At 43.8% G+C, this 26,122-nt stretch overlaps 2 protein-coding genes across 2 annotated transcripts; both read left to right on the top strand.

Moving 5' to 3' along the window:
- The first annotated feature begins 19,962 nt into the window (after window positions 1–19,962).
- On the top strand, window positions 19,963–21,046 carry LOC125541288 (vegetative cell wall protein gp1-like). The gene has a single exon (XM_048704735.1). The coding sequence runs from the start codon at window positions 20,019–20,021 to the stop codon at window positions 20,850–20,852; it is 834 nt and encodes a 277-aa protein (XP_048560692.1). The 5' UTR covers window positions 19,963–20,018; the 3' UTR covers window positions 20,853–21,046.
- A 1,995-nt stretch (window positions 21,047–23,041) lies between these two features.
- Window positions 23,042–25,800, top strand: LOC125536422 (MKI67 FHA domain-interacting nucleolar phosphoprotein-like). The gene is made up of 8 exons (XM_048699639.1): window positions 23,042–23,348; window positions 23,448–23,568; window positions 23,653–23,708; window positions 23,795–23,842; window positions 23,936–24,033; window positions 24,788–24,857; window positions 24,933–25,043; window positions 25,537–25,800. Exons 1-8 carry the CDS (start codon window positions 23,259–23,261, stop codon window positions 25,585–25,587), a joined length of 645 nt encoding a protein of 214 aa, XP_048555596.1. The 5' UTR covers window positions 23,042–23,258; the 3' UTR covers window positions 25,588–25,800.
- The last annotated feature ends 322 nt before the right edge of the window (window positions 25,801–26,122 follow it).

Raw genomic sequence — 26,122 nt, 5'->3', positions numbered from 1 at the left:
CGCAGCCCAGAAACAGCTCACAAAGGGCAACATAACCAGCAATGTATAATATGGAAGTGGGGGTAAAATTATGCAACTGGAGGCCGTAAAACTCCAGGAGCCGGCGGAGGAACAGGTGGATTGCAAATCTGAGTCCCCTTAGTAAATAAGGGACAAGGCATACCCGCTCCCCTTGGAGGGATTAGGGAAGCTCTCCGCTTGCTTCCCACCATTATAGGTGGCGAGCCCGGCTCGAACGGGGACCAAATATGCTGGAGGGAGAAATCCCTGGGTCTGCAGCTCTACTAATTGGTTGTGCAGGATGGAACACTTCTCCCAATCACCGGGCTTAGGGCTGCGGGAGCGGGAGGAGGAGCTACGATGGCCGGCCATGTTGGAATGGATTTTTCCGAGCGTGCTCCGATGGATACTCGCCGTGGGAGGATGGTGTGGTTTGGATCTAAGAATCCCCGTCCCTTTAATAGACAGTTTACTTACATGGCTAGGGTGGCGAATGTAAAAATGCCCCGGCTCCTCGCATTCGCTCGACATGTGGAAGATAGCCCTTATTGGGCACGGGAGCCAAGAAGTGCAACAATTATGGTGAGTCGGACACTACTCAGCAGATATTCAGAATTTGGAGAAGAACCCGCCTTGCAATGCCGAAGACGATCTGCGCGCCGGACTCATCGTCATTGAAGCCTAGTTCGGGGGCTACTAAGGAAGTCCTGGATTAGGGGGTCTCCGGACAGCCGGACTATATCCTTTGGCCAGACTGTTGGACTATGAAGATACAAGATTGAAGACTTCGTCCCATGCCCGGATGGGACTCTCCTTGGCGTGGAAGACAAGCTTGGCAGTACGGATATGTAGATCTCCTCCCTTGTAACCGACTTTGTGTAACCCTAGCCCCCTTCGGTGTCTATATAAACCGGAGGGTTTAGTCCGTAGGAAAATATACAATCATACCATAGGCTAGCTTCTAGGGTTTAGCCTCTACGATATCATGGTAGATCAACTCTTGTAATACTCATATCATCAAGAACAATCAAGCAGGACGTAGGGTATTACCTCCATCAAGAGGGCCCAAACCTGGGTAAACATCGTGTCCCCTGCCTCCTGTTACCATCCGCCTTAGACGCACAGTTCGGGACCCCCTACACGAGATCTGTCGGTTTTACACCGACAATCGTGAAGAGCTCGGGAATCATTTTCGTCATCCCTTACATATTATAGTTCATCATGAAGTTCCAGTAACTTGGTGATAGTGACTAGAGAACTCTGTCAATCACTATCTTATCTAGAAGATTAAGTCCCACTTGATTCAAGCGATTGTAGTACTCATACATTCTAAGAGCATGCTCGCTGGTTGAGCTATTCTCCTCCATCTTGTAGGCTAAGTACTTGTCAGAGATCTCATACCTCTCGACTCGGGCATGAGTCTGAAATACCAATTTCAGCTCTTGGAACATCTTATATGCTCCGTGGCGTTCAAAACATTTTTGAATTCCCGGTTCTAAGCCGTAAAGCATGGCGCACTAAACTATCAATTAGTCATCATACCAAGCTTGCCAAAAGTTCATAACATCTGTATCTGCTCCTGCAATAGGTGTGTCACCTAGCGGTGCATCAAGGACATAATTCTTCTGTGCATCAATGAGGATAATCCTCAGATCACGGAGCTAGTCCGCATCATTGCTACTAACATCTTTCAACATAGTTTTCTCTAGGAACATATCATAAATAAAATGGGGAAGCTATACACGAGCAATTGATCTACAACATAGATATGCAAATACTATCAGGACTAAGTTCATGATAAATTTAAGTTCAATTAATCATATTACTTAAGAACTCCCACTTAGATAGACATCCCTCTAATCATCTAAGTGATCACGTGATCCATATCAACTAAACCATGTCCGGTCATCACGTGAGATGGAGTAGCTTTCAATGGTGAACATCACTATGTTGACCATATATACTATATGATTCATGCTCGACCTTTTGGTCTCAGTGTTCCGAGGCCATATCTGCATATGCTAGGCTTGTCAAGTTTAACCCAAGTATTTTGCGTGTGCAGAACTGACTTGCACCCGTTGTATGTGAACGTAGAGCTTATCACACCCGATCATCACGTGGTGTCTCGGCACGACGAACTGTAGCAACGGTGCATACTCAGGGAGAACACTTATACCTTGAAATTTTAGTAAGAGGTCATCTCATAATGCTACCGTCGTACTAAGCAAAATAGGATGCATAAAAGATAAACATCACATGCAATCAAAATATGTGACATGATATGGCCATCATCATCTTGTGCCTTTGATCTCCATCTCCAAAGTACCGTCATGATCTCCATCGTCGCCGGCATGACACCATGATCTCCATCATCTTGATCTTTATCAACGTGTCATCACATGGTTGTCTCGCCAACTATTGCTTTTGCAACTATTGCTATCACATAGCGATAAAGTAAAGCAATTATATGGTGCTTGCATCTTATGCAATAAAGAGACAACCATAAGGCTCCTGTCAGTTGTCGATAATTGTAACAAAACATGATTATCTTATACAACAATTTATATCTCATCACGTCTTGACCATATCACATCACAACATGCCCTGCAAAAACAAGTTAAATGTCCTCTACTTTGTTGTTGCAAGTTTTATGTGGCTGCTACGGGCTTAGCAAGAACCATTCTTACCTACGGCATAAAAACCACAACGTGGTATAGTGATTGCTTTTTGATCTTCAGAAAGAACCATGTTCATTGAGTCTGATTCAACTAAAGTTGGAGAAACAGACACCCGCCAGCCACCTGTGTGCAAAGCACGTCGGTAGAACCAGTCTCATGAACGCGGTCATGTAATGTCGGTCCGGGCCACTTCATCCAACAATACCGCCGAATCAAGAAACAACTAGTGACGGCAAGCAATATGTATATACTCACGCCCACAACTCCTTTGTGTTCTACTCGTGCATATAACATCTACGCATAGACCTGGCTCTGATACCAATGTTGGGGAACGCAGTAATTTCAAAAAAAATCCTATGCACACGCAAGATCCATCTAGGTGATGCATAGCAACGAGAGGGGAGAGTGTTGTCCATGTACCCTCTTAGACCGTAAGTAGAAGCGTTATGACAACGCGGTTGATGTAGTCGTACGTCTTCATGATCCAACCGATCCTAGCACCGAAGGTACGGCCCCTCCATGATCTGCACATGTTCAGCTCGGTGACGTCCCACGAACTCTAGATCCAGCTGAGGTCGAGGGAGAGTTTTACCAGCACGACGGCGTGATGATGGTGATGATGAAGTTACCGACGCAGGGCTTCGCCTAAGCTCTACAATGATATGACCGAGGTGGAAATCTGTGGAGGGGGGCACCGCACACGGCTAAAAAAATCTTGGAGTGTCTATGGGGTGCCCCCTCCCCCGTATATAAAGGAGTGAAGGAGGGGGAGGGTCGGCCCTCTCATGGCACGCCCAAGGGAAGGATTCCTACTCCTAGTAGGAGTAGGTTTCCCCCTTTCCTAGTCCAAGTAGGAGAAGAAGGAAGGAGAGGGAGAGGGAAAAGGAAAGAGGGGGCGCCCCCTCCTAGTCCAATTCGGACCAGCCCATGGGGGGCGTGCGGCCACCCCTTGAGGCCCTTCTCTCCTGTAACAGCCTGGATTTTGGCCCTTTTCTTTTTCTTTTAATTTAATTGGCTTTTGCTTTGTTTTTTCTTTTCAAAGTGGTTTTGTGGCCTTGTCACCTGAGAAATCATCTTCATTTCCTCTCCCAAGTGGCTCATCATCCTAAAAACTTTTCCAAGATCATATCACTCCACTACTTGACCAAACCCTAATTTCTTTTTCTCATGAAAATTCCTTTTTCTATTAAAGGAATAACCATGTCTGCCCTAAGTTGTGAAGCAACCTATATTTTTGCCCATCCAAAAATCCCCAAATAATTCTTATAAATTGTTTGGGTCATATATTCCTCAAATATGGTAAAATATTTCATTGGCCATATTTCTCATCATGCTCAATAAATTCATTTGCTATTCTGTCCTAAATGGCACATTGTGAAGCAAGTGCTATTTATCTTTGCCCATTTGACCCCAAACTTTTTGGACATCTTTTCCTATCCAAATAATTGACCTGTGCCAAAATTCAACTTTATTTTCCTAGCCTATCTTCCTCAACAATTTTTCAAACTTTCTGTCAGACATAAGGCATTGTGAAGGAAGTACTATCTAGGGTTATCCAAATGAGTTTAAATTTTGCACACTCATTCATGTGATCATATTAGCACACTCCTCCAAATTTCAGCCCCATCCAATCATCTATCTGAGCACAGGACCAAATCTTTGATTCTGGCAATATTTTCAGATTGTGAAGCAAGTAAATTTTATATTGCTTTATTTTTCCTGAAAATTTACCATAGCATTATCATACCCCAATAACATCTCTCCAACAAATTTGGAACCTTTTCACCTAGCCAATATTTCACTAGAATTATTGCAAGATTCTGGTCAGTGAAGATAGCTGTGAGGGAAGTACCATTTTGGTAAATCCATTTCGTATGAAACTTTTACAGCATCTTCATATGATCAAATCATTAGGCCTTGCCAAATTTCAGCTCAACTTGCCTCTCCATGTGAGTGCATCATCCAAATCCCTAATTCTGGCCATTGTAGTGGTTTCTACAGCAACCCTCATCTAAACTCCTCCTCTTAGTCTGATTTTTGGTAATCAACATCACCTTAGTGTGTGATCATCACTGGACAAACTATTTACTGCGTTACCAAGCTGGTGTCCCCACTGCACAGCACAAACACTTGGCTGCTGGCTTGCTTTGTGGCCATCTGCAAATCTCTTCTTTGCCCCTGGACCCAATTATTTCTTCATTTTGACTGAGGACACGTCGGTCTATCTACTAGACATGGTCGGCCCAGCCAGAACGCGCCGTTTGCACCAGTGCCGTGGTGATCACGCTGGCGTCACACATAGTGCAAGCTCTGGCTCGGTCCGGCCACTGTGCTCGTCTCCTCCCTCCTCGTCTCGACCTCAAACATTGTCCAGGAGCTCGCCCGTGCTCGACTGCATATCCCTGCATCGCTTCTTCGTCCTCGTTCGCCATCAATGCGCCGCTAGAGCCATGCCCATGCCGCGTCCAGCCTCTGCCCGCCATTAAAGCTTGGTCGGGAGCTTGTCCGTGAGCTCTAGAGCCCTCCTCCGCTCCTATATAAGGACCCCCGAGTCCCTCCGCACCTCAACCATCTCTCCCTCGCCTCAATTGCCCTATGGAGTCGCCTCATCTCATCGTTGTTCGCCGTCATCCACCATGGCCGCCTCGGCCTCGGCATGATTCCGGCCAACCCGAGCCTCCTCTCCTCCTCTCCTCCTCCCACCACGTCCACCGAGTCCCCCTCGTTCCACTCAGCCGCCCCACCCACTTGCCCCCTCGCTGGAGTGCCTGCTTCACCGGAGAGCACCACCGCCCACCCGTCCCGGTCCTCCTCCTGGCGCCACCTCTCCCCTCCATCCCTCTCCTCCCCAACGGCCATGCTCCCTCTGAACAGGACCCCCTCGCTGCCCTGGTCCCGCCGGTGCCCTCGGCTCGGCCAGAGATGCCCGGAGCTGGCCGGCCCCCTCGCCGCTTCCTCCCCTGCTCCTCCTCCGTCCTGCACGGGAGCACAGGAGCGGGAGGAAGGAGACGAACTCCCGTGCCCCCTCCCCCTGCGCCTGGGCCCCGCCTGGAAGTGGCTCCAGCCACGGGTCCACGTGGATAAGTGGAGACGGGTTTCTCCTGGGTGCGCTTTCCTGTTTCGAAAACGTATTTTCAATCTACTTTGGTTCAGAACACGCTTTCTGTTTCAGAAAACGTATTTCCCCTTATGCGCTTTCAGTTTTTCCTCCCAGGGACCCGTTGGTGATGAAAATATTCACAGATTGGTCCCTGATCTTCAACTCCTCACAACTTTTCAACCGTAACTCTGATTGAGGTGAAACCAGCGCTCACTTCTTCGTCTCGTCGAGCTCTATCTTTTGGTAACATTTTCACTAGGTGGTCTGATGTCTACTACACAACCTTCTTCTCGTAGACGTTGTTGGGCCTCCAAGTGCAGAGGTTTGTAGGACAGTAGCAAATTTCCCTCAAGTGGATGACCTAAGGTTTATCAATCCGTAGGAGGCGTAGGATGAAGATGGTCTCTCTCAAGCAACTCTGCAACCAAATAACAAAGAGTCTCTTGTGTCCCCAATACACCCAATACAATGGTAAATTGTATAGGTGCACTAGTTCGGCGAAGAGATGGTGATACAAGTGCAATATGGATGGTAGATAAAGGCATTTGTAATCTGAAATTATAAAAACAGCAAGGTAACTAATGATAAAAGTGAGCGTAAACGGTATTGCAATGCGTTGAAACAAGGCCTAGGGTTCATACTTTCACTAGTGCAAGTCCTCTCAACAATAATAACATAATTGGATCATATAAATATCCCTCAACATGCAACAAAGAGTCACTCCAAAGTCACTAATAGCGGAGAACAAACGAAGAGATTATGGTAGGGTACGAAACCACCTCAAAGTTATTCTTTCCAATCAATCTGTTGGGCTATTCCTATAAGTGTCACAAACAGCCCTAGAGTTCGTACTAGAATAACACCTTAAGACACAAATCAACCAAAACCCTAATGTCACCTAGATACTCCAATGTCACCTCAAGTATCCGTGGGTATGATTATACGATATGCGTCACACAATCTCAGATTCATCTATTCAACCAACACATAGAACCTCAAAAAGTGCCCCAAAGTTTCTACCGGAGAATCACGACGAAAACGTGTGCCAACCCATATGCATAGGTTCATGGGACGAACCCACAAGTTGATCACCAAAACATACATCAAGTGAATCACGTGATATCCCATTGTCACCACAGATACGCACGGCAAGACATACATCAAGTGTTCTCAAATCTTTAAAGACTCAATCCGATAAGATAACTTCAAAGGGGAAACTCAATCCATTACAAGAGAGTAGAGGGGGGAGAAAACATCATAAGATCCAACTATAATAGCAAAGCTCATGATACATCAAGATCGTGCCAAATCAAGAACACGAGAGAGAGAGATCAAACACATAGCTACTGGTACATACCTCAGCCCCGAGGGAGAACTACTCCCTCCTCGTCATGGAGAGCACCGGGATGATGAAGATGGCCACCGGAGAGGGATTCCCCCTCCGGCAGGGTATCGGGACAGGTCTAGATTGGCTTTCGATGGCTACGGAGGCTTCTGGCAACGGAACTCCCGATCTATTGTGCTCCCCGATCGTTTTAGGGTTTATGGAGATATATAGGCAGAAGAAGTACGTCAGGGGAGCCACGAGGGGCCCATGAGGGTGGAGGGCGCGCCCCCTGCCTCGTGGCTTCCTTGTTGCTTCCCTTACGTGTACTCTAAGTCTCCCGGGTTGCTTTCCTTCCAAAAATAAGTTCCGTGAAGTTTCAGGTCAATTGGACTCCGTTTGATTTTCCTTTTCTGCGATACTCTAAAACAAGGAAAAAAACAGAAACTGGCACTGGGCTCTAGGTTAATAGGTTTGTCCCCAAAATCATATAAAATAGCATATAAATGCATATAGAACATCCAAGGTTGATAATATAATAGCATGGAACAATCAAAAATTATAGATACGTTGGAGACGTATCAGCATCCCCAAGTTTAATTCCTGCTTGTCCTCAAGTAGGTAAATGATAAAAACAGAATTTTTGATGTGGAATGCTACCTAACATATTTATCCATGCATTTCTCTTTATTGTGGCAAGAATATTCAAATCCATAAGATTCAAGACAAAACTTCATATTGACATAAAAATAATAATACTTCAAGCATACTAACTAAGCAATCATGTCTTCTCAAAATAACATGGTCAAAGAAAGTTCATCCCTACAAAATCATATAGTTTGGTCATGCTCCATTTTCGTCACACAAGAATGCTCTCATCATGCACAACCCCGATGACAAGCCAAGCAATTGTTTCATACTTTAGTAATCTCAAACTCATAAACCTTCACGCAATACATGAGTGCGAGCCATGGACATAGCACTATGGGTGGAATAGAATATGATGATGGGGGGTATGTGGAGAAGACAAAAAAGGAGAAAGTCTCACATCAACGAGGCTAATCAATGGGCCAGGGAGATGCCCATAAATTGATGTCAATGCAAGGAGTAGGTATTGCCATGCAACTGATGCACTAGAGCTATAAATGTATGAAAGCTCAACAAAAGAAACTAAGTGGGTGTGCATCCAACTTGCTTGCTCACGAAGACCTAGGGAACTTGAGGAGGCCCATTGTTGGAATATACAAGCCAAATTCTATAATGAAAAATTCCCACTAGTATATGAAAGTGACAAAACAGGAGACTCTCTATCATAAAGATCATGGTGCTACTTTGAAGCACGAGTGTGGAAAAAAGATAGTAGCATTGTCCCTTCTCTCTTTTTCTCTCATATTTTTTTGTTTTTTTGGGCCTTCTCTTTTTTATGGCCTTTCTCTTTTTTTGGGCCTTCTTTTTTTATGGCCTTTCTCTTTTTTTGGCCTTCTTTTTTTATGGCCTTTCTCTTTTTTTTAATTCCTCACTTGGGACAATGCTCTAGAAAATGATGATCATCACACTTCTATTTATTTACAACTCAATGATTACAACTCAATACTAGAACAAAGTATGACTCTATATGAATGCCTCCGGCGGTGTACCGGGATATGCAATGAACCAAGAGTGACATGTATGAAAGAATTACGAACGGTGGCTTTGGCACAAATACTATGTCAACTACACGATCATGCTAAGCAATATGACAATGATGAATGTGTCATGATAAACGGGATGGTGGAAAGTTGCATTGCAATATATCTCGGAATGGCTATGGAAATGCCATAATAGGTAGGTATGGTGGCTGTTTTGAGGAAGATATAAGGAGGTTTATGTGTGAAATAGCATATCATATCACGGGGTTTGGATGCACCGGCGAAGTTTGCACCAACTCTCAATGTGAGAAAGGGCAATGCATGGTACTAAAGAGGCTAGCAATGATGGAAGGGTGAGAGTGCGTATAATCCATGGACTCAACATTAGTCATAAAGAACTCACATACTTATTGCAAAAATCTACAGGTCATCAAAAACCTTGGCGCTACGCGCATGCTCCTAGGGGGATAGATTGGTTGGAAAAGACCATTGCTCGTCCCCGACCGCCACTCATAAGGAAGACAATCAAAGAACACCCCATGTTTCAAATTTGTTACATAAAGTTTACCATACGTGCATGCTACGGGACTTGCAAACTTCAACACAAGCACTTCTCAAATTCACAACTACTCAACTAGCAGGAGTTTGATATTATTACCTCCATATCTCAAAACAATCATCAAGTATCAAACTTCTCTTAGTATTCAATGCACTTATATGAAAGTTTTTATTATATCCCTCTTGGATGCCCATCATATTAGGACTAAATTCATAACCAAAGAAAATTACCATGTTGTTTAGGACTCTCAAAATAATATAAGTGAAGCATGAGAGTTCATCTATTTCTATAAAATAAACCACCACCGTGCTCTAAAAGGATATAAGTGAAGCACTAGAGCAAATGACAAACTACTCCGAGAGATATAAGTGAAGATCAATGAGTAGTCGAATAATTATGCAACTATATGAAGACTCTCTAACATTTAAGAATTTCAGATCTTGGCATCTTATTCAAACAGCAAGCAAAACAAAATGAAATAAAATGACTCTCCAAGCAAAACACATATCATGTGGCGAATAAAAATATAGCTCCAAGTAAAGTTACCGATAGACGAAGACGAAAGAGGGGATGCCATCCGGGGCATCCCCAAGCTTAGACTCTTGGTTATCCTTGAATATTACCTTGGAGTGCCTTGGGCATCCCCAAGCTTAGGCTCTTGCCACTCCTTATTCCATAGTCCATCGAATCTTTACCCAAAACTTGAAAACTTCACAACACAAAACTTAACAGAAAACTCGTAAGCTCCGTTAGCGAAAGAAAACAAAACACCACTTCAAGGTACTGTAATGAACTCATTATTTATTTATATTGGTGTTAAACCTACTGTATTCCAACTTCTCTATGGTTTATAAACTCTTTTACTAGCCATAGATTCATCAAAATAAGTAAACAACACAATGAAAACAGAATCTGTCAAAAACAGAACAGTCTGTAGTAATCTGTAACTAACGCAAACTTCTGGAACTCATAAAATTCTCAAATAAATTGCTGGACGTGAAAAATTTATATATTAATAATATTCAAAAAGAATTAACTAAATATCACTCTCCAAATAAAAATGGCAGCAATTCTCGTGAGCGCTAAAGTTTCTGTTTTTTACAGCAAGATCAACAAGACTTTCCCTAAGTCTTCCCAACGGTTCTACTTGGCACAAACACTAATTAAACACAAAAACAAAACCATAAAAGAGGCTGGATAAATTATTTATTAATAAACAGGAGCAAAAGGCAAGGAACAAAAATAAAGTTGGGTCGCCTCCCAACAAGCGCTATCGTTTAACGCCCCTAGCTAGGCATGATGATTTCAATGATGCTCACATAAAAGATAAGAATTGAAATATAAAGAGAGCATCATGAAGAATATGACTAGCACATTTAATTCTAACCCACTTACTATGCATAGGGATTTTGTGAGAAAACAACTTGTGGGAACAAGAATCAACTTGCATAGGAAGGTAAAACAAGCATAACTTCAAAACTTTAAGCACATAGAGAGGAAACTTGATATTATTGCAACTCCTACAAGCATATGTTCCTCCCTCATAATAATTTTCAGTAGCATCATGAATGAATTCAACAATATAAATATCACATAAAGCATTATTTTCATGATTTACAAGCATAGAAATTTTATTACTCTCCACATAAGCAAACTTCTTCTCATGGATAGTAGTGGGAGCAAACTCAACAAAATAACTATCATGTGAGGCATAATCCAATTGAAAACTAAAATCATGATGACAAGTTTCATGGATATCATTATTCTTTATAGAATATAAGTCATCACAATAATCATCATAGATAGCAACTTTGTTCTCATAATCAATTGGAACCTCTTCCGGAATAGTGGATTCATCACAAAATAAAGTCCAGACCTCTCCAAATCCACTTTCATCAATATAATCATCATAAATAGGAGGCATGCTTTCATCATAATAAATTTGCTCATCAAAACTTGGGGGACAAAAAATATCATCTTCATCAAACATAGCTTCCCCAAACTTGTGGCTTTGCATATCATTAGCATCATGGATATTCAAGGAATTCATACTACCAACATTGCAATCATGATCATCATTCAAATATTTAGTGTCAAACATTCTAATGCATTCTTATTCTAGCACTTGAGCACAATTTTCCTTCCCATCATACTCACGAGAGATATTAAAAAGACGAAGCGTATGAGGTAAACTCAATTCCATTTTTTATAGTTTTGTTTTATAAACTAAACTAGTGATAAACCAAGAAACTAAAAGACTCGATTGAAAGATCTAAAGATATACCTTCAAGCGCTAACCTCCCCGGCAACGGCGCCAGAAAAGATCTTGATGTATACTACACAACCTTCTTCTTGTAGACGTTGTTGGGCCTCCAAGTGCAGAGGTTTGTAGGACGGTAGCAAATTTCCCTCATGTGGATGACCTAAGGTTTATTAATCCGTAGGAGGCGTAGGATGAACATGGTCTCTCTCAAGCAACTCTGCAACCAAATAACAAAGAGTCTCTTGTGTCCCCAATACACCCAATACAATGGTAAATTGTATAGGTGCACTAGTTCGGCGAAGAGATGGTGATACAAGTGCAATATGGATGGTAGATAAAGGCATTTGTAATCTGAAATTATAAAAACAGCAAGGTAACTAATGATAAAAGTGAGCGTAAACGTTATTGCAATGCGTTGAAACAAGGCCTAGGGTTCATACTTTCACTAGTGCAAGTCCTCTCAACAATAATAACATAATTGGATCATATAAATATCCCTCAACATGCAACAAAGAGTCACTCCAAAGTCACTAATAGCGGAGAACAAACAAAGAGATTATGGTAGGGTACGAAACCACCTCAAAGTTATTCTTTCCAATCAATCTGTTGGGCTATTCCTATAAGTGTCACAAACAGCCCTAGAGTTCGTACTAGAATAACACCTTAAGACACAAATCAACCAAAACCCTAATGTCACCTAGATACTCCAATGTCACCTCAAGTATCCGTGGGTATGATTATACGATATGCGTCACACAATCTCAGATTCATCTATTCAACCAACACATAGAACCTCAAAGAGTGCCCCAAAGTTTCTACCGGAGAATCATGACGAAAACGTGTGCCAACCCCTATGCATAGGTTCATGGGCGGAACCCGCAAGTTAATCACCAAAACATACATCAAGTGAATCACGTGATATCCCATTGTCACTACAGATACGCACGGCAAGACATACATCAAGTGTTCTCAAATCTTTAAAGACTCAATCCGATAAGATAACTTCAAAGGGGAAACTCAATCCATTACAAGAGAGTAGAGGGGGGAGAAAACATCATAAGATCCAACTATATAGCAAAGCTCGCGATACATCAAGATCGTGCCAAATCAAGAACACGAGAGAGAGATAAAACATATAGCTACTGGTACATACCCTCAGCCCCGAGGGAGAACTACTCCCTCCTCATCATGGAGAGCACCAGGATGATGAAGATGGCCACCGGAGAGGGATTCCCCCTCCGGCAGGGTGCCGGCACAGGTCTAGATTGGCTTTCGGTGGCTACGGAGGCTTCTGGCGGCGGAACTCCCGATCTATTGTGCTCCCCGATCGTTTTAGGGTATATGGAGATATATAGGCAGAAGAAGTATGTCAGGGGAGCCACGAGGGGCCCACGAGGGTGGAGGGCGCGCCCCCTGCCTCGTGGCTTCCTTGTTGCTTCCCTTACGTGGAATCCAAGTCTCCCGGGTTGCTTTCCTTCCAAAAATAAGTTCCGTGAAGTTTCAGGTCAATTGGACTTCGTTTGATTTTCCTTTTGTGCGATACTCTAAAACAAGGAAAAAATAGAAACTGGCACTAGGCTCTAGATTAATATGTTAGTCCCAAAAATCATATAAAATAGCATATAAATGCATATAAAACATCCAAGGTTGATAATATAATAGCATGGAACAATCAAAAATTATAGATACGTTGGAGACATATCATGGTCTCACATTGAAAATGACCATTATGCCCTTGCCTCTAATCAGCCCTCTCTGAGAGAGAACTGTCCGACGTTTCGTTCTGCGGCTTCACCGCACTTCTTCCCGGAGTCTCCGTCACCCCAGGCAAGCCACAACCACCATGGCATGATAGCCATGCATTAGCATTGGTTTTCAACTTGAATCGTTAATAACTATATGATTGTTTTGCTACTGTTGTCGTTATGTCGGTTATGTTTATGGATCGGTGATTACCGTCATGCTATCTTTCTTGCACTTTGTTATCACGTTCTACCTGCTAGTATTACTTTCATATTTCCATGCTTGATAGTAGTACATGTTGGGTTGGTCATGTTCTTCGGTGCATGACTAACATCGGTTACCGAGTACTGTTAATATGCATTGTTCCTTTGCTGCTAGTTGGTTAAGTGTTTATTCGGTAATGTTATTAATGTGTTCTTGCATGGTATTTATTGTTGATGCTTGTGGTCATGTTATGCTATGAGTAGTGTTGTACTTGTAATATTCATGCTCGTCATTATGTCATGCTTAGTTGGAGATGATTCATTGTTGACATGGTGGATAGTTATGTTGCACCCGTGCTTATGTTGATATCATGCTCATGCATTGTAATTGCATCATGTTATTGTATCATGGCTCAGCATATTGCATTCAAGTTTAACCGGATTAAATTGAACTTGAACAACTGTTGGCCATGGTGCCACTATATCAAACTGACCAGTGCAACCATGCTTACCTTTATGGGAAGGTCCTAACTGGGTCTATTGTCGTGCCTCTCGCCGGTGCCTCCAACAAGGGAAGGTTATGGGCACGCGCTACCCTGATCAGGTAGACGGACATGAGCCTTGTGTGCCCGTTGTTACTGTTATGGATCCGGGTCCCCGTTTGGGACCGTTTATGTTTGGCCACGACGGTGGCCGTTGGTGGCTTTGGTAGACACGGGGCCACCCAGGACTAGCCCAGTGGGGAGTGAGTCGGAGTGGCCGGGAGAGTGTCATGACAGTAGGACAGTTTTGTCGGAACGCCGTTGGTCCAACCGAATGGGAGTGGGAGGCCATGGGTTCCGTAGTGTGGGTACAGTGTACTAACCTCTGCAGAGTGTATATTAAATCTATCGATAGCCATGCCCGCGGATAAGGGCCCAGTTCGTGTCGGTCACACTATGAGTCAACAGTATTAATAATAACTTGATTAATAACAACCCTGGTTCGATGATGAGATAAGTTGTCTGTGATCGCCGAAAAGATCACCGTTTGAGACCAAGTGTTGGTCATGGTTGTGATCGCCAGAAAGATCACCGTTTGGTTACAAGGTAACCCGTTGAACCAAGAGTGGTTCCATTCGTGATCATGAGATGATCACCGTGGTATCAAGGATACTGAGTTGTTGGATATTCGTGATGTTGTGCGAGAATCGTGGGTAAAGATCAAGCTCCTTGTGATCATTTAATGATTACTACGGTATTGTTTATACCAAGCTTGATTTGATCCTGAGATGATCGTGTGATGTCCGAGGTTGGTAAGTGATGCCTGTTATGGTTACGAGGTAACCCGAGCAGAATAAATGGTGCATATAGTGTCATCATGTTGCATGCTAGTATTGTCTGATTTATATGTTCATGGCATGCTCATATTGTTCTAGCAGTATTATGTTCATGTTGTTCATGCCATGTTATCCTGATGATCTTATGATAATTCCTGCTTAACCTGTAATTGCCATGCTGTTGTTTGTCTTGAATGCTTCTGGTTATTGTGAGCTTGCAAGTACATTCAATGTACTAACCTGGCGTGTCATACCAGTTTGCAGGTCATGCCGGATTTGATTGCTTGCTTGTCGTGGTTTCCTTTCGTGCGAGCTAGGATCAGCGTTCCAGCCAGAGTCCCTGCGGAGTGGAGTTCACCACCGTCGTCGTTGTTCCGCTGCTAGAAGTTTTTCCGCTGCTTCGAGTTGTTCTGCTGCTTGCATAGAGAAACTAAGGATGGGGTAGTGTCGCCGTACCGATGTTATTCATTGTAATATCGAAGACCTTGTATACATATTCGTGTAATAATAGAAAGCTGGTTTGTTCTATGCTAAGCAGTGCTGTATTCCAGAAGACTTCTCCTCGATCTCTGGGCTGGAATACGGGGCGTTCTGGTTTCTCCGAGCCGAGTGCCACATCTCTTTTCCCGTATGGCCCATTAAGGCCCACTACTTCCCCCGGCGAATTCCCGTAACTCTCTAGTACTCCGAAAAATACCCGAATCACTCGGAACCTTTCCAATGTCCGAATATAGCCTTCCAATATATCGACGTCTTGACCATCTCGAGACTCCTCGACATGTCCGTGATCTCATCCGGGACTCCGAACAACCTTCGGTACATCAAATCACATAACTCATAATACAAATCGTCCTCGAACGTTAAGCGTGCGGACCCTACAGGTTCGAGAACTATGTAGACATGACCGAGACACATCTCCGGTCAATAACCAATAGCGGAACCTGGATGCTCATATTGGCTCCTACATATTCTACGAAGATCTTTATCGGTCAAACCGCATAACAACATACGTTGTTCCCTTTGTCATCGGTATGTTACTTGCCCAAGATTCAATCGTCAGTATCATCATACCTAGTTCAATCTCGTCACCGGCAACTCTCTTTACTCGTTCCATAATGCAACATCTCGCAACTAACTCATTAGTCACATTGCTTGCAAAGGCTTATAGTGATGTGCATTACTGAGAGGGCCCAGAGATACCTCTCCGACAATCGGAGTGACAAATCCTAATATCGATCTATGCCAACTCAACAAACACCATCGGAGACACCTGTAAAGCATCTTTATAATCACCCAATTACGTTGTGACGTTTGATAGCACACAAGGTGTTCCTCCAGTATTCGGGAGTTGCATAATCTCATAGTCAGAGGAACATGTATAAGTCATGATGAAAGCAATAGCAATAAAACTAAACGATCATTTATGCTAAGCTAAAGGATGGGTCTTGTCCATCACATCATTCTCTAATGATGTGATCCCGTTCATCAAATGACAACACATGTCTATGGTCAGGAAACTTAGCCATCTTTGATTAACGAGCTAGTCAAGTAGAGACATACTAGGGACACACTGTTTTGTCTATGTATTCACACATGTACTAAGTTTCCAGTTAATACAATTCCAACATGAATAATAAACATTTATCGTGATATAAGAAAATATAAATAGCAACTTTATTATTGTCTCTAGGGCATATTTACCAAAATACAGCTACAACCTAACTCCACCCGAAGCTGCCAGCATTGACTCACAAGAAGCCGAGCAAACATCCACATCACCGGACGAATACTTACCGACTGCGATGTCATGCACGTCTAGCCTGTTGGAAGCAGAAATGGGGCCATGGATTCCAAGACGGCGCCCTAAAGAGGCAATACTGCCACTAAAAAGGGCGAAAATCTATAAGCATGCAAACAAGCTCGAAATTGGATGAAGCTTTGCATGGTGTCTTCAAAGGTCCCATGTAGGGTGTGGTAAAAATTTGAGAGCGTTACGGCAAAAAAATCACGCACTTTGTGTTTAATTCGAACACTCTCCAGCGAAGTGTCAACGTTCCAAGCGAAAACCTTCACCTGCCACACACAAAATTCAACTTCAAGCTTTTTACATGATTAATACACACCATTTTAAGTGCCATGCTCAAATTTAGCCACATTTTGATTTGGTTTGCTATTTTCGAAGCATCAACTGATTTTCCGACGACTAAAAAGAACAAAAAACTCTGAGCATGCAAACAAGGTTGAAACCGAATGAAACTTGGCATGATGTCTTCATAGGACCCTTCTAGGGTGTGATAAAATTTGAGAAGATTAAGGAAAAAACTTGACGCACTTCATGTAAAAATCAAACACTCTTTGGGGAAGTGTCAGTGTTTCGAACGGAAAACTGTTGTCTGCCACACATAAATCAATTTTTATTCCTTATTCCAACTTCAAACTTTTCTAATGATTAGTACACACTATTGGAATCCTCATGTTCAAATTTAGCCACTTTTTGAGTTGGTTTGTTGTTTTCGAAGCATTAACAGATTTTCCGGCCACTGAAAAGGGCAAAAGCTCTGAGCGTCCAAACAAGCTCGAAGCTGGATGAAAATTTGCATGATGTCTTCATAGGACCCCTGTAGGATGTGGCAAAAAATTTGAGAGCATTAAGGCAAAAAAATGACGCATTTGGTGCACAAATCGAACTCTTCGGCGAAGTGTGCACGTTTCGAATGAAAACCTCCACCTGCCACATACAGATCAATTTTTATTCATGATTTCAACTTAAAACTTTTCCCATGATAAACACCATTTGGAAGCCCCATGCTCAAATTTCAGACTACTCTGTGTTTAGTAAATATGCTTTTTTTTCAAGGATTTTTTAGCTTAAGATATGTGTGGCGGGCAGCTAATAATGCCCACCATTGCAAACTTTTGGAAATTGAGAAAAAAAAATGAGCATCGGTTGCGGAGTATTATTGTGGCGGGCATGTTTTTTGGCCCGCCTAACCGAATCAGTAGCGGGCACTTATTCTCTGCCCGGCATTGCTAATTTTATCCCACGGGTAAATTTGTAAAATTTATGAATGGTGGTGGTAGTTTTAGCCAGCCAGTGTTGTTCAGATAGCAGTGGCTGGTAATATTTTTACCCGCTACTGAAACCTTTTCAAAATAGATGTGGCGGGTGTCTAACCTCACTCGCCACTAAATTGAGCCCACCTAAAAGCCTTTTCGTAGTGCCTAGAACTATTATCTCTCCTTCCACAACAATTGTCGTAATAATGTGCAGCTCATTGACCTACCCACAATTACTGACCTAACTGTCGCCTCCCGACATCGGCGACTAACGTCGTTGCATCGTTGCCCTACCCCTCAAACCCCCTATCCTTCCATGTAGGTGGTCCCCTTCGCACCCGCACCATCAACTCACGTCCAAGTAGCTTTGTCACTCTCTCCTCCCCGGCGATGGTGTTATGGCCGGCAATGTCATCCCATGCCTAATGTGTTACTGTGTCACCCCCGCCGTTGATGCCGCTACCCCCCGCGTCGTTTTCTGATGATGAGGGAAGCACAAAGCTTTTTAAAAATGTTCACAGGTCCAGCCCATACACGAATCTAAAAAAGAAACCCATGCCCGGTTTGAAACGTCTTTTATTCAAAAGTTATAAAAAATAGTTTCAGTTTAAGAGAAAGGGGCAATATACTCCATCTGGTCCTTTTTACTCTGCACATTGGATTTGCCGAAAGTCAAACTTTGCTAAGTTTGACCAAATTTATATTAGCAATTATTAGCATCTATAATATCTAATAAATATAATATGAAAATATATTCCAAGATGAATGTAATGATATTGATGTTGTTATGTGAATGTCTATAAGTTTTTATATAAACTTGGTCAAAGTTGGATAAGATTGACTTCGGACAAACCTAATATGCAGAGTAAAAAGGACCGGAGGGAGTATTACGAGAACTTAATATATTTTTTGGGGAACAGGAAAACTAAATAATAAGTTCACAGCTCCAGCCCATATCGACCGTCCTGCACGTCGCAGATTCTAAGCCCATTTGACTGTGCAATAAATGTGTACACAGTCCAGCTTCTTTTAGATGGGCCGACGCCGGGCCTAACCTTCGTGCGAACTTTGCAAATATTTCGATCAGATCTCGATAGAGTATTGTCTAAAAAAAATATCTCGATAGAGTACGTTTTACTCAAAAAAGGTCTAAAAACGTTTTTCTCAAAAAAATAAAATTTACTAATAATCTGGACGTACGTCTCATAGTGCGTGTTGGTCGACCGATTTCGTGTCGCTCGATCAATTGCATGGAGTAGAGCTAGTTCGTCAACAATAAAGCGTGAACCGTACTAGGCAAGTACTCAAAAGCAACCAATGGCATGACCTTGCAGCTTATTTTTATTTTTATTTTTATATCTAGGATATGACCTTGCACCTTCTGAAAAAACGTGATTCTTGCAGAAATTCCTGTCGCAATGAATCCATGGAAAGAAAGTTAAGTGCCCACCTTTTGACGCTTGTAACGTTAGGTCATTTTTCCCTCTCCTTTTTTGACAGGACGATAGGCAATCCCGTGTAATAAATCGGCATACGGTCATTTAGTTTCGGAGATTAAACATCTATTTATTGATAGAGAGTTTGTTCCTTTAAAAATTTCTAGAACTCAAAACAGAATAGCAGATCGCCTGGCGAACTATGATAGAATAGAGTGTAGCACGGCTTGTTGGCTACAGCATTGCCCATCTTGTATCGCTGAGTTTTTGACAGCTAGCTGTAACTCTGCATCTATTATGTAAAACTCTTTATCTTCGCAAAAAAAATCCCGTATGCAGATAATGTATGTATGTGTGACAGTAACGCGTAGCAGGCGTGTTTCGCTAGCAACGTCGCACTAGTGTAACCGCGGCAACCGATCCGGTCGATCGGCCCGGCTGGCCCGATTCTCCAGCGTCGCACGGGGCGAGTACGAAACGTACCACGGATTAAGTGCGTGCCAGGAGGAAGAAACGCAACGCAAGTGATCCGTCTTCTCTGCCAACTAACGTACTGAACTTGAGTGTAACGCATTACGAATTTACGATCGACTCCGTGCGATGAACGAACGCCGAACGCCTCCTATAAATGCCTAGCCCTCACCTTCGTTTCTCTTCACCCCAGCAAGGAGAACGCACATTGTTCTTGATTAGTTCAGTGAAGTCAGCCATGGCTTCCGGGATCGCCAGCATGTCGTCGTCTCTTGCGGTGCTCCTCCTCGGCGTGCTGCTGCTCTCCCGCGGCGGCGTCGGCAACGCGGCGCGGCACCTGGCGGAGGCCGAGTACCCACCGGTGCCGCCTAATGTCCCGGCGCCTCTGCCCAAGCCAGACGTGCCGCCGCCGTTGCCCGCACCGGAGGTGCTGCCGAAGCCGGGGCTGCCACCGCTGCCCACACCTGAGGAGCAGCCCAAGCCAGACCTGCCGCCGTTGCCCACACCGGACGTGTTGCCAACGCCGCCGTTGCCCGCACCAGACATGCTGCCGAAGCCGCAGGTGCCCACGCCTGACGAGCAGCCCAAGCCGGAGCTGCCGCCGTTGCCCAAACCCGAGGTGCCACCGACGGTGCCGGAGGTGCCCAAACCTGACGTGGAACCGAAGCCAGAGCTGCCACCCGTGCCCAAGGGTGACCTTCCACCGAAGCCGGAGCTGCCGCCGCCGTTGCCAACAGGTGAGATCCCACCAAAGCCGGTTTCGCCGCCTCTTCCTACAGGCGAGCTTCCGCCCAAGCCGGAGCCCGAGCTGCTGCCCAAGACAGACGAGCCACCGAAGCCAGAGCTGCCGCCACTTCCGACCGGTGAGCTTCCACCGAAGCCGGACGTCGAGCTGCCACCCAAGGCAGAGGAGCCCCCGAAGCCGGAGCTGCCGCCATTTCCGACCGGTGACCTTCCACCAAAGCCGGACGTCGAGCTGCCACCGAAGCCAGACCTGCCGCCGCTCCCTACCGGTGAGCTTCCACCGACGGCGCAGCCGCCGCTGCCGAATCCCGCGGAACCAAAACCATGATCACTCAACCACCGACGAATCCATGCATGGTCCTCGATATGTTTGACAGTTTGAGTCCTGCGTCCATGATGAGCTACCGTGGCATGCCTGACATCCGTGATTTGTTTGTACCACGTACCTGCTGAGCTATTGGGAGTGTTTGAGATTGTATGCATACATATATATTAATAAAGTGGATTTCGTGTGTGTGTATAGTCGGTCGTCTCTCAGATTGTCATGCCTTTACTAATTATAAACTGTCATCACGTGTAAAACCGTCATGCCTTTACTACAAACATACTAATGTAACAGTTGTTGCGAACTGAGCATAGTCACATATTCTAAATTTATTTTAGACTTTTCGACGATGTTATTCAATAGTATGGCATGCTCATCAACCATGAAGCATCTACGACGACTTCGTCAATATCAAGATTCTATCGGCTCAGTTGCTCCTTGATTCGACGGATTTTCATATGCTTTTTGGAGGTTTAGAATCCTTAAGAAGTTTTTCTATGTTGAATGTTTGATCCATAGGATTATATCCTATAGAGTTTTTTTTCTAAAGGTACTGCTTCACATTGGATCCTTTTCTTTTTTCTATGATGCAATCAAAGAAGTCAAAATCCAGTAGAATTGAGATGGGAATGACATTCTAACCCTATGATTTTTCTATTCCCACGCTTTTAGAATCCTACAAATCAAAGAGGCCCTCAGTCTTTTAAGATGCTCATAGGGATGCCATGTGTGTGTGCAAGCATCTACGTTTGTACCATATTTCTAAAAGAAAAATATAACAGTTGTCTTGCGAAGCCCGTTCAGTATCGGTTACCAAGTTTAGAAACCCAAATTATTATTTTTCCCGCGGATAAATGAAACCCCGAATTATTTCAAAAAAATTGAGGTTTTTTCTTCTGACATCAGGATAGCCCGAAGGGTGTGGCTAGATCTCAGTCGACTGAGACTTAACGAAGACTCTATCTATATAAGAAGAAAAAGAAAAAAACGGAAAAGAAATTTTTTATACGAATCTCCATGCAAGATCAAAGGCATATAGCATCAACTGAGACATAACGAAGTCTTAGTCGACTGAGACTTGGTAAAACTGTAGCCCGAAACATGAATAGACAAGCGATCACTTTTTTCGCATGGTAATACGTGTCTCATTTATATCATAAATATCATAATACAAGTCACGTAACCGACTTGGCAAAACTGAAAAGACAGCAGAAAGCTAGCCTTTGCACAAAAAAACAACAACCAAGAAGTAAAATTACAATCAAGATTGCAGAAATCTCTGAACTTGACATCAATGCCCGTCACCTGCCTCTGGAACCACCACAACAGCCACCAGAGGAAAAAATGACGGATCACCTTTACACCCGAGCTCGTAGCAGCTCCATCGCTGATATGCAGCTTTGCGGACCTCCAAGGTGGCTCACCAAAGGCAAAACCATTACTGTTGAACGAATCAGATCGGGGCAACACCCCGAACACGCCATCAAACTCCAGATCTGACACCCCCGCACGACTAGAACGCCGAAGGAGAAAACCACATCTGCCATCCACGAACCGCGAACCCGGCACACGATCCACCATCTTCCTGATGCCGTCGATGCAGAACACAATCTGCATCCGCTCCTGGACTACCTCCCACGCTCCGCGCCGGCGCCGGAGCAAACGTCGTCGCAACGGCGGAACCCAAGGACACAGGTCCACCACAAGGATGTCGCCGCCGCCACGCCATCTTTGCTTGAACAAACTGATTTCCAAATCCATCCCCAACCATAGGACCGATCGCCTCGTTGGAGCAGGATCCGAAGAAACTTTATTCAACGCCGCCATCGCCGCCGCCAAAGCCAAAACGATGAACGGACTAAAATCCTAATCTACTAAAGAAAAATGATCCACACGCGTGGATCCGGCGACCCCCCCTCACCACCGATGACCGAGGCCACCGGCGAAGGGGAGCCGCCGGACGGCGGCGACGGGGAAGACTCCTGGCGGCTAGGTCGTGTTTTCTTTCCTCTGGCGGAAGAAAGACAAGCGCAGCGATCACTTTTGTTGAAAAAAGAAAAATAAGTCATCACCTCTTTTTTTTGTGAGTTGAAAGAAGTCATCACCTCTTTTTTTTTGAGTTGAAAAAAAAAAACATCAGCTCTGCCCAGCTGCTATTCCCTTTGGTTTTAGCCCAGCCCACCAGAGTAAACACAGCCTCCCTTCCCTCAGTTCCCCAATCCCTGCGCTACGTACCCTAGCCGCCAGCAGTCGCGCGCTCCCAGCGCTCCCTGCTCCCCGTCCTCCCGCTCGAATCGTCGCCGTCCGTCGTCCACGGCCAGAGCAAGCGGCCTTGATTCCGTCCCCCACCTCCACCCATCCACGCCACAGCCAGGCCTCGTCTAGAACCTACGTCGAGGCTTGAGCGAGATGGGGTTGAGGGACAAGAAGAGGAACCAGAGGCGGGTGCTCTCGCGGCGCTCGGCCGGCCCCCGGACCGGCGAGGGCAAGGATTTCCTGGTGCGTGCTTTGCTCCCCTTCGAACCAAATCGAACCCAAGAGAGAAAAGACACACGCTTTCTGGTCGCTGTCCCTGACGCTGTGTTGTGATTGGCGCAGCCGCTGGAGGGGAAAGAGCAGAGGATCCGGGAGAAGAAGCAGGCCGAGGAGCCGGAGAACACGGCCACCGTCCTCTACATCGGCCACATCCCCCACGGCTTCTACGAGGACCAGATGCAAGGTCCGTTTCTCTCAGTATAGATTAGAGAAGTGCAGGAGGGGTCTGGTTCTGATGCCGTCTTTGTTGGTTTGGTTGATTCTGCAGGTTTCTTTCAGCAGTTCGGGGCTGTTAAGAGGGTCAGGATTGCCCGGAATCGCAAGGTATGGTATTTTGCCTTACTAGGTATCTGATGATTTGTGTGCTGTTTTCTGTGATCATCTAATTTGCTGTTTGGTGGTATGTTTAGACAGGAAAGTCCAAGCATTATGGATTCATTGAGTTTGAGAACCCTGAGGTAAGCACGCTCGTTGGGATATATCAGATTATCAGGGCACACTGCATGTTTGTTGTCTGCTTACAAGTTCCTCCCATGTTCTTGGTATATCAGGTGGCCAAGATTGTAGCTGATGAGATGAATAACTACCTCTTGTTTGAGCACACTCTGCAAATTGCGCCTGTCCCACTGGAGAAAGTTCATGCCAAATTGTAATCACTGCAACTTTGCTGCTTAATTCTGTTTATTTTTGCTTTTTGATAACGGAAACATAGCCTTCATCTTCTGCTTAGGACTACATGTTAATTACCACTAAATGAGGTCAATATTGTATATTCTTGGGCAAATGCTGTCTACTTTCTGTTTCTCTGTCATGGAATACTGTTTACAGTGATATACCCTCCCAACAGGCTACAGACACTTGCTTAATATTACCAGCCTATTTGTTTCCACTGCATTGCACAGCTCGTTTTATGCCTGTTCATTTTTGCAAATAGAAAGGAAGTAATGATGCAAGCTCATTGGGGTAACGAAGATAGGTGTTAATATTTGCTGATTGCTTTTTGCAAACTGTAAGTCATGTTAGAAATATATCCAATAGGCATAATGAGTGACATGTGAATGCCAAAACTAAATTATGAAGTCAAGGATTTGTGACATTAATATGAATTGGTATATATGCCACTGCATCGATAAGTGCAGCACTGAAGCATTGATGGTAATCTCTTGCAAGAACTTGCAAGCTTCTTGTGTTACATTTCATTTGTGTGCCTGTATTTATTCTTGAATCCTTGTTCTTTTTGTGTACTTTATATGGAGGTTGCAGTAACTCTTTACAGCACTACAGTTTTCTTTCCCTGTGCTTTGTGACATATAGCTGAACATAGTTACTGTTTTTTGCGTTTTGATTAAAATGAGAACATAATTCTTATGATCTAAAATGTCCGTATCGTGTATCGCTTCTAGATGGAAAGGTGTGCGGAAGGGATTTGTTCCAGTTGACCAGGTAGCAATTGAACGGAAGAGGCTTAGTAAGGTAATCTGTTGCTAACTACAGCTGGAATGCAAAAATTTATGCCGTAGATTAATATATGCTGTTTTGTGTTACCAGGATAGAACAGTAGAAGAGCACCAGAGGATGCTTGAAGGAATTGTAAAGCGGGATGAGAAGTGTCGCAAAAGAATCAAGGCTGCTGGTATCGATTACGAGTGTCCAGCCCTTGTAAGTAACACTTGATGCTGTTCATTGATTTACTAAATTTATCTTACTTCATCAGATCTGAACTAGCTCAGCAATTTGCCACAGAATTGTAATTATATTAGGCCAATTTCAACTTTTTGTTGACCTGGAGCAAAAGGCATGCAATTGTAGTGTTCTAGAGCCAAATTTGCTATGTGTTACTGTGCAGGTCCTTGATATATTTATAGTACTGGTTGTTTATTCTTATCTACATTTGCTTATACTGAAATAATTTATGTATTAGCACCAACGATCGTCCCAGGCTTTGCTTAACCATATTTTGAGCTGTGCTTCTATTGTTTTTCGTTTCATGCCGTATGTGGCAGTTACTCTCTGGAGATAAGTTGTAACGAATAAACTGTTCATAATTGATCACTACATTAGCTTTTCCTTTCTACCATTTTTTCTGATCCTATTCTGTGTGAGGTAATGACAAAATATTTCCCTGGTTGCTAATGCTTTCTTGGTTATGCAGATCGGGAGCGTTCAGCCTTCAGCTAAGAAGATCAAGTTTGATGAGGATTAGCTATACAGAAAGCAGATGGATCTTTATCCAGTGGGAGTGATGGAACTGCTGAGTTAACATGGCTGGTCTATTTTAGTGAAGATGAGATTGCGATTTTGCACTTCTTTTTCGCATCCTGTCTTTAGTGGATGTTGTATTAGTTAAATGACTGGTGTATGTTGATGAAGAAGCATGAAGCTGTGATGGAAAATGAATGAATTTCTTATTTCTTTAGTACCAACCTCAAGATAGATATTTACACCCTTCAGCTGTCAATGCAGACCCTCCGTATAATTAATTCTGATTCATGCCATCTCTGTTACTACTCATGTCCAAGGTTTATACTAGGGATGTAATTGGCAAATAAACGGTGACTGCAAGTCTCGTTTAGGGTGTGTAGTTGGTTTTAGTTAGCTTGATAGTTCATTTTCCGTGGAAAAAAACTTTATTAAATCGGCTTAAACAGGACCAATTCACATACCTAGTATTTTTATACTCCCTCTATTACTACTCATCTTAACTACTCTGTCACATTGATACATTTGAACTTCTTTTA

The sequence above is a fragment of the Triticum urartu genome, chromosome 2 (genome assembly GCF_003073215.2).
Source record: "Triticum urartu cultivar G1812 chromosome 2, Tu2.1, whole genome shotgun sequence".
In the NCBI taxonomy this organism is placed as follows: domain Eukaryota; kingdom Viridiplantae; phylum Streptophyta; class Magnoliopsida; order Poales; family Poaceae; genus Triticum; species Triticum urartu.
Note: the sequence above shows the minus strand (reverse complement) of the source record. Positions and strands in the feature narration are given on the sequence as shown.

Coding starts and splice junctions, on each gene's coding strand:
- LOC125541288 (XM_048704735.1), top strand. CDS start 20,019: ATGGCTTCCGGGATCGCCAGCATGTCGTCGTCTCTTGCGGTGCTCCTC.
- LOC125536422 (XM_048699639.1), top strand. CDS start 23,259: ATGGGGTTGAGGGACAAGAAGAGGAACCAGAGGCGGGTGCTCTCGCGG. Junction 24,858..24,932: donor AACGGAAGAGGCTTAGTAAG/GTAATCTGTTGC, acceptor TTGTGTTACCAG/GATAGAACAGTAGAAGAGCA. Junction 25,044..25,536: donor ATTACGAGTGTCCAGCCCTT/GTAAGTAACACT, acceptor TTGGTTATGCAG/ATCGGGAGCGTTCAGCCTTC.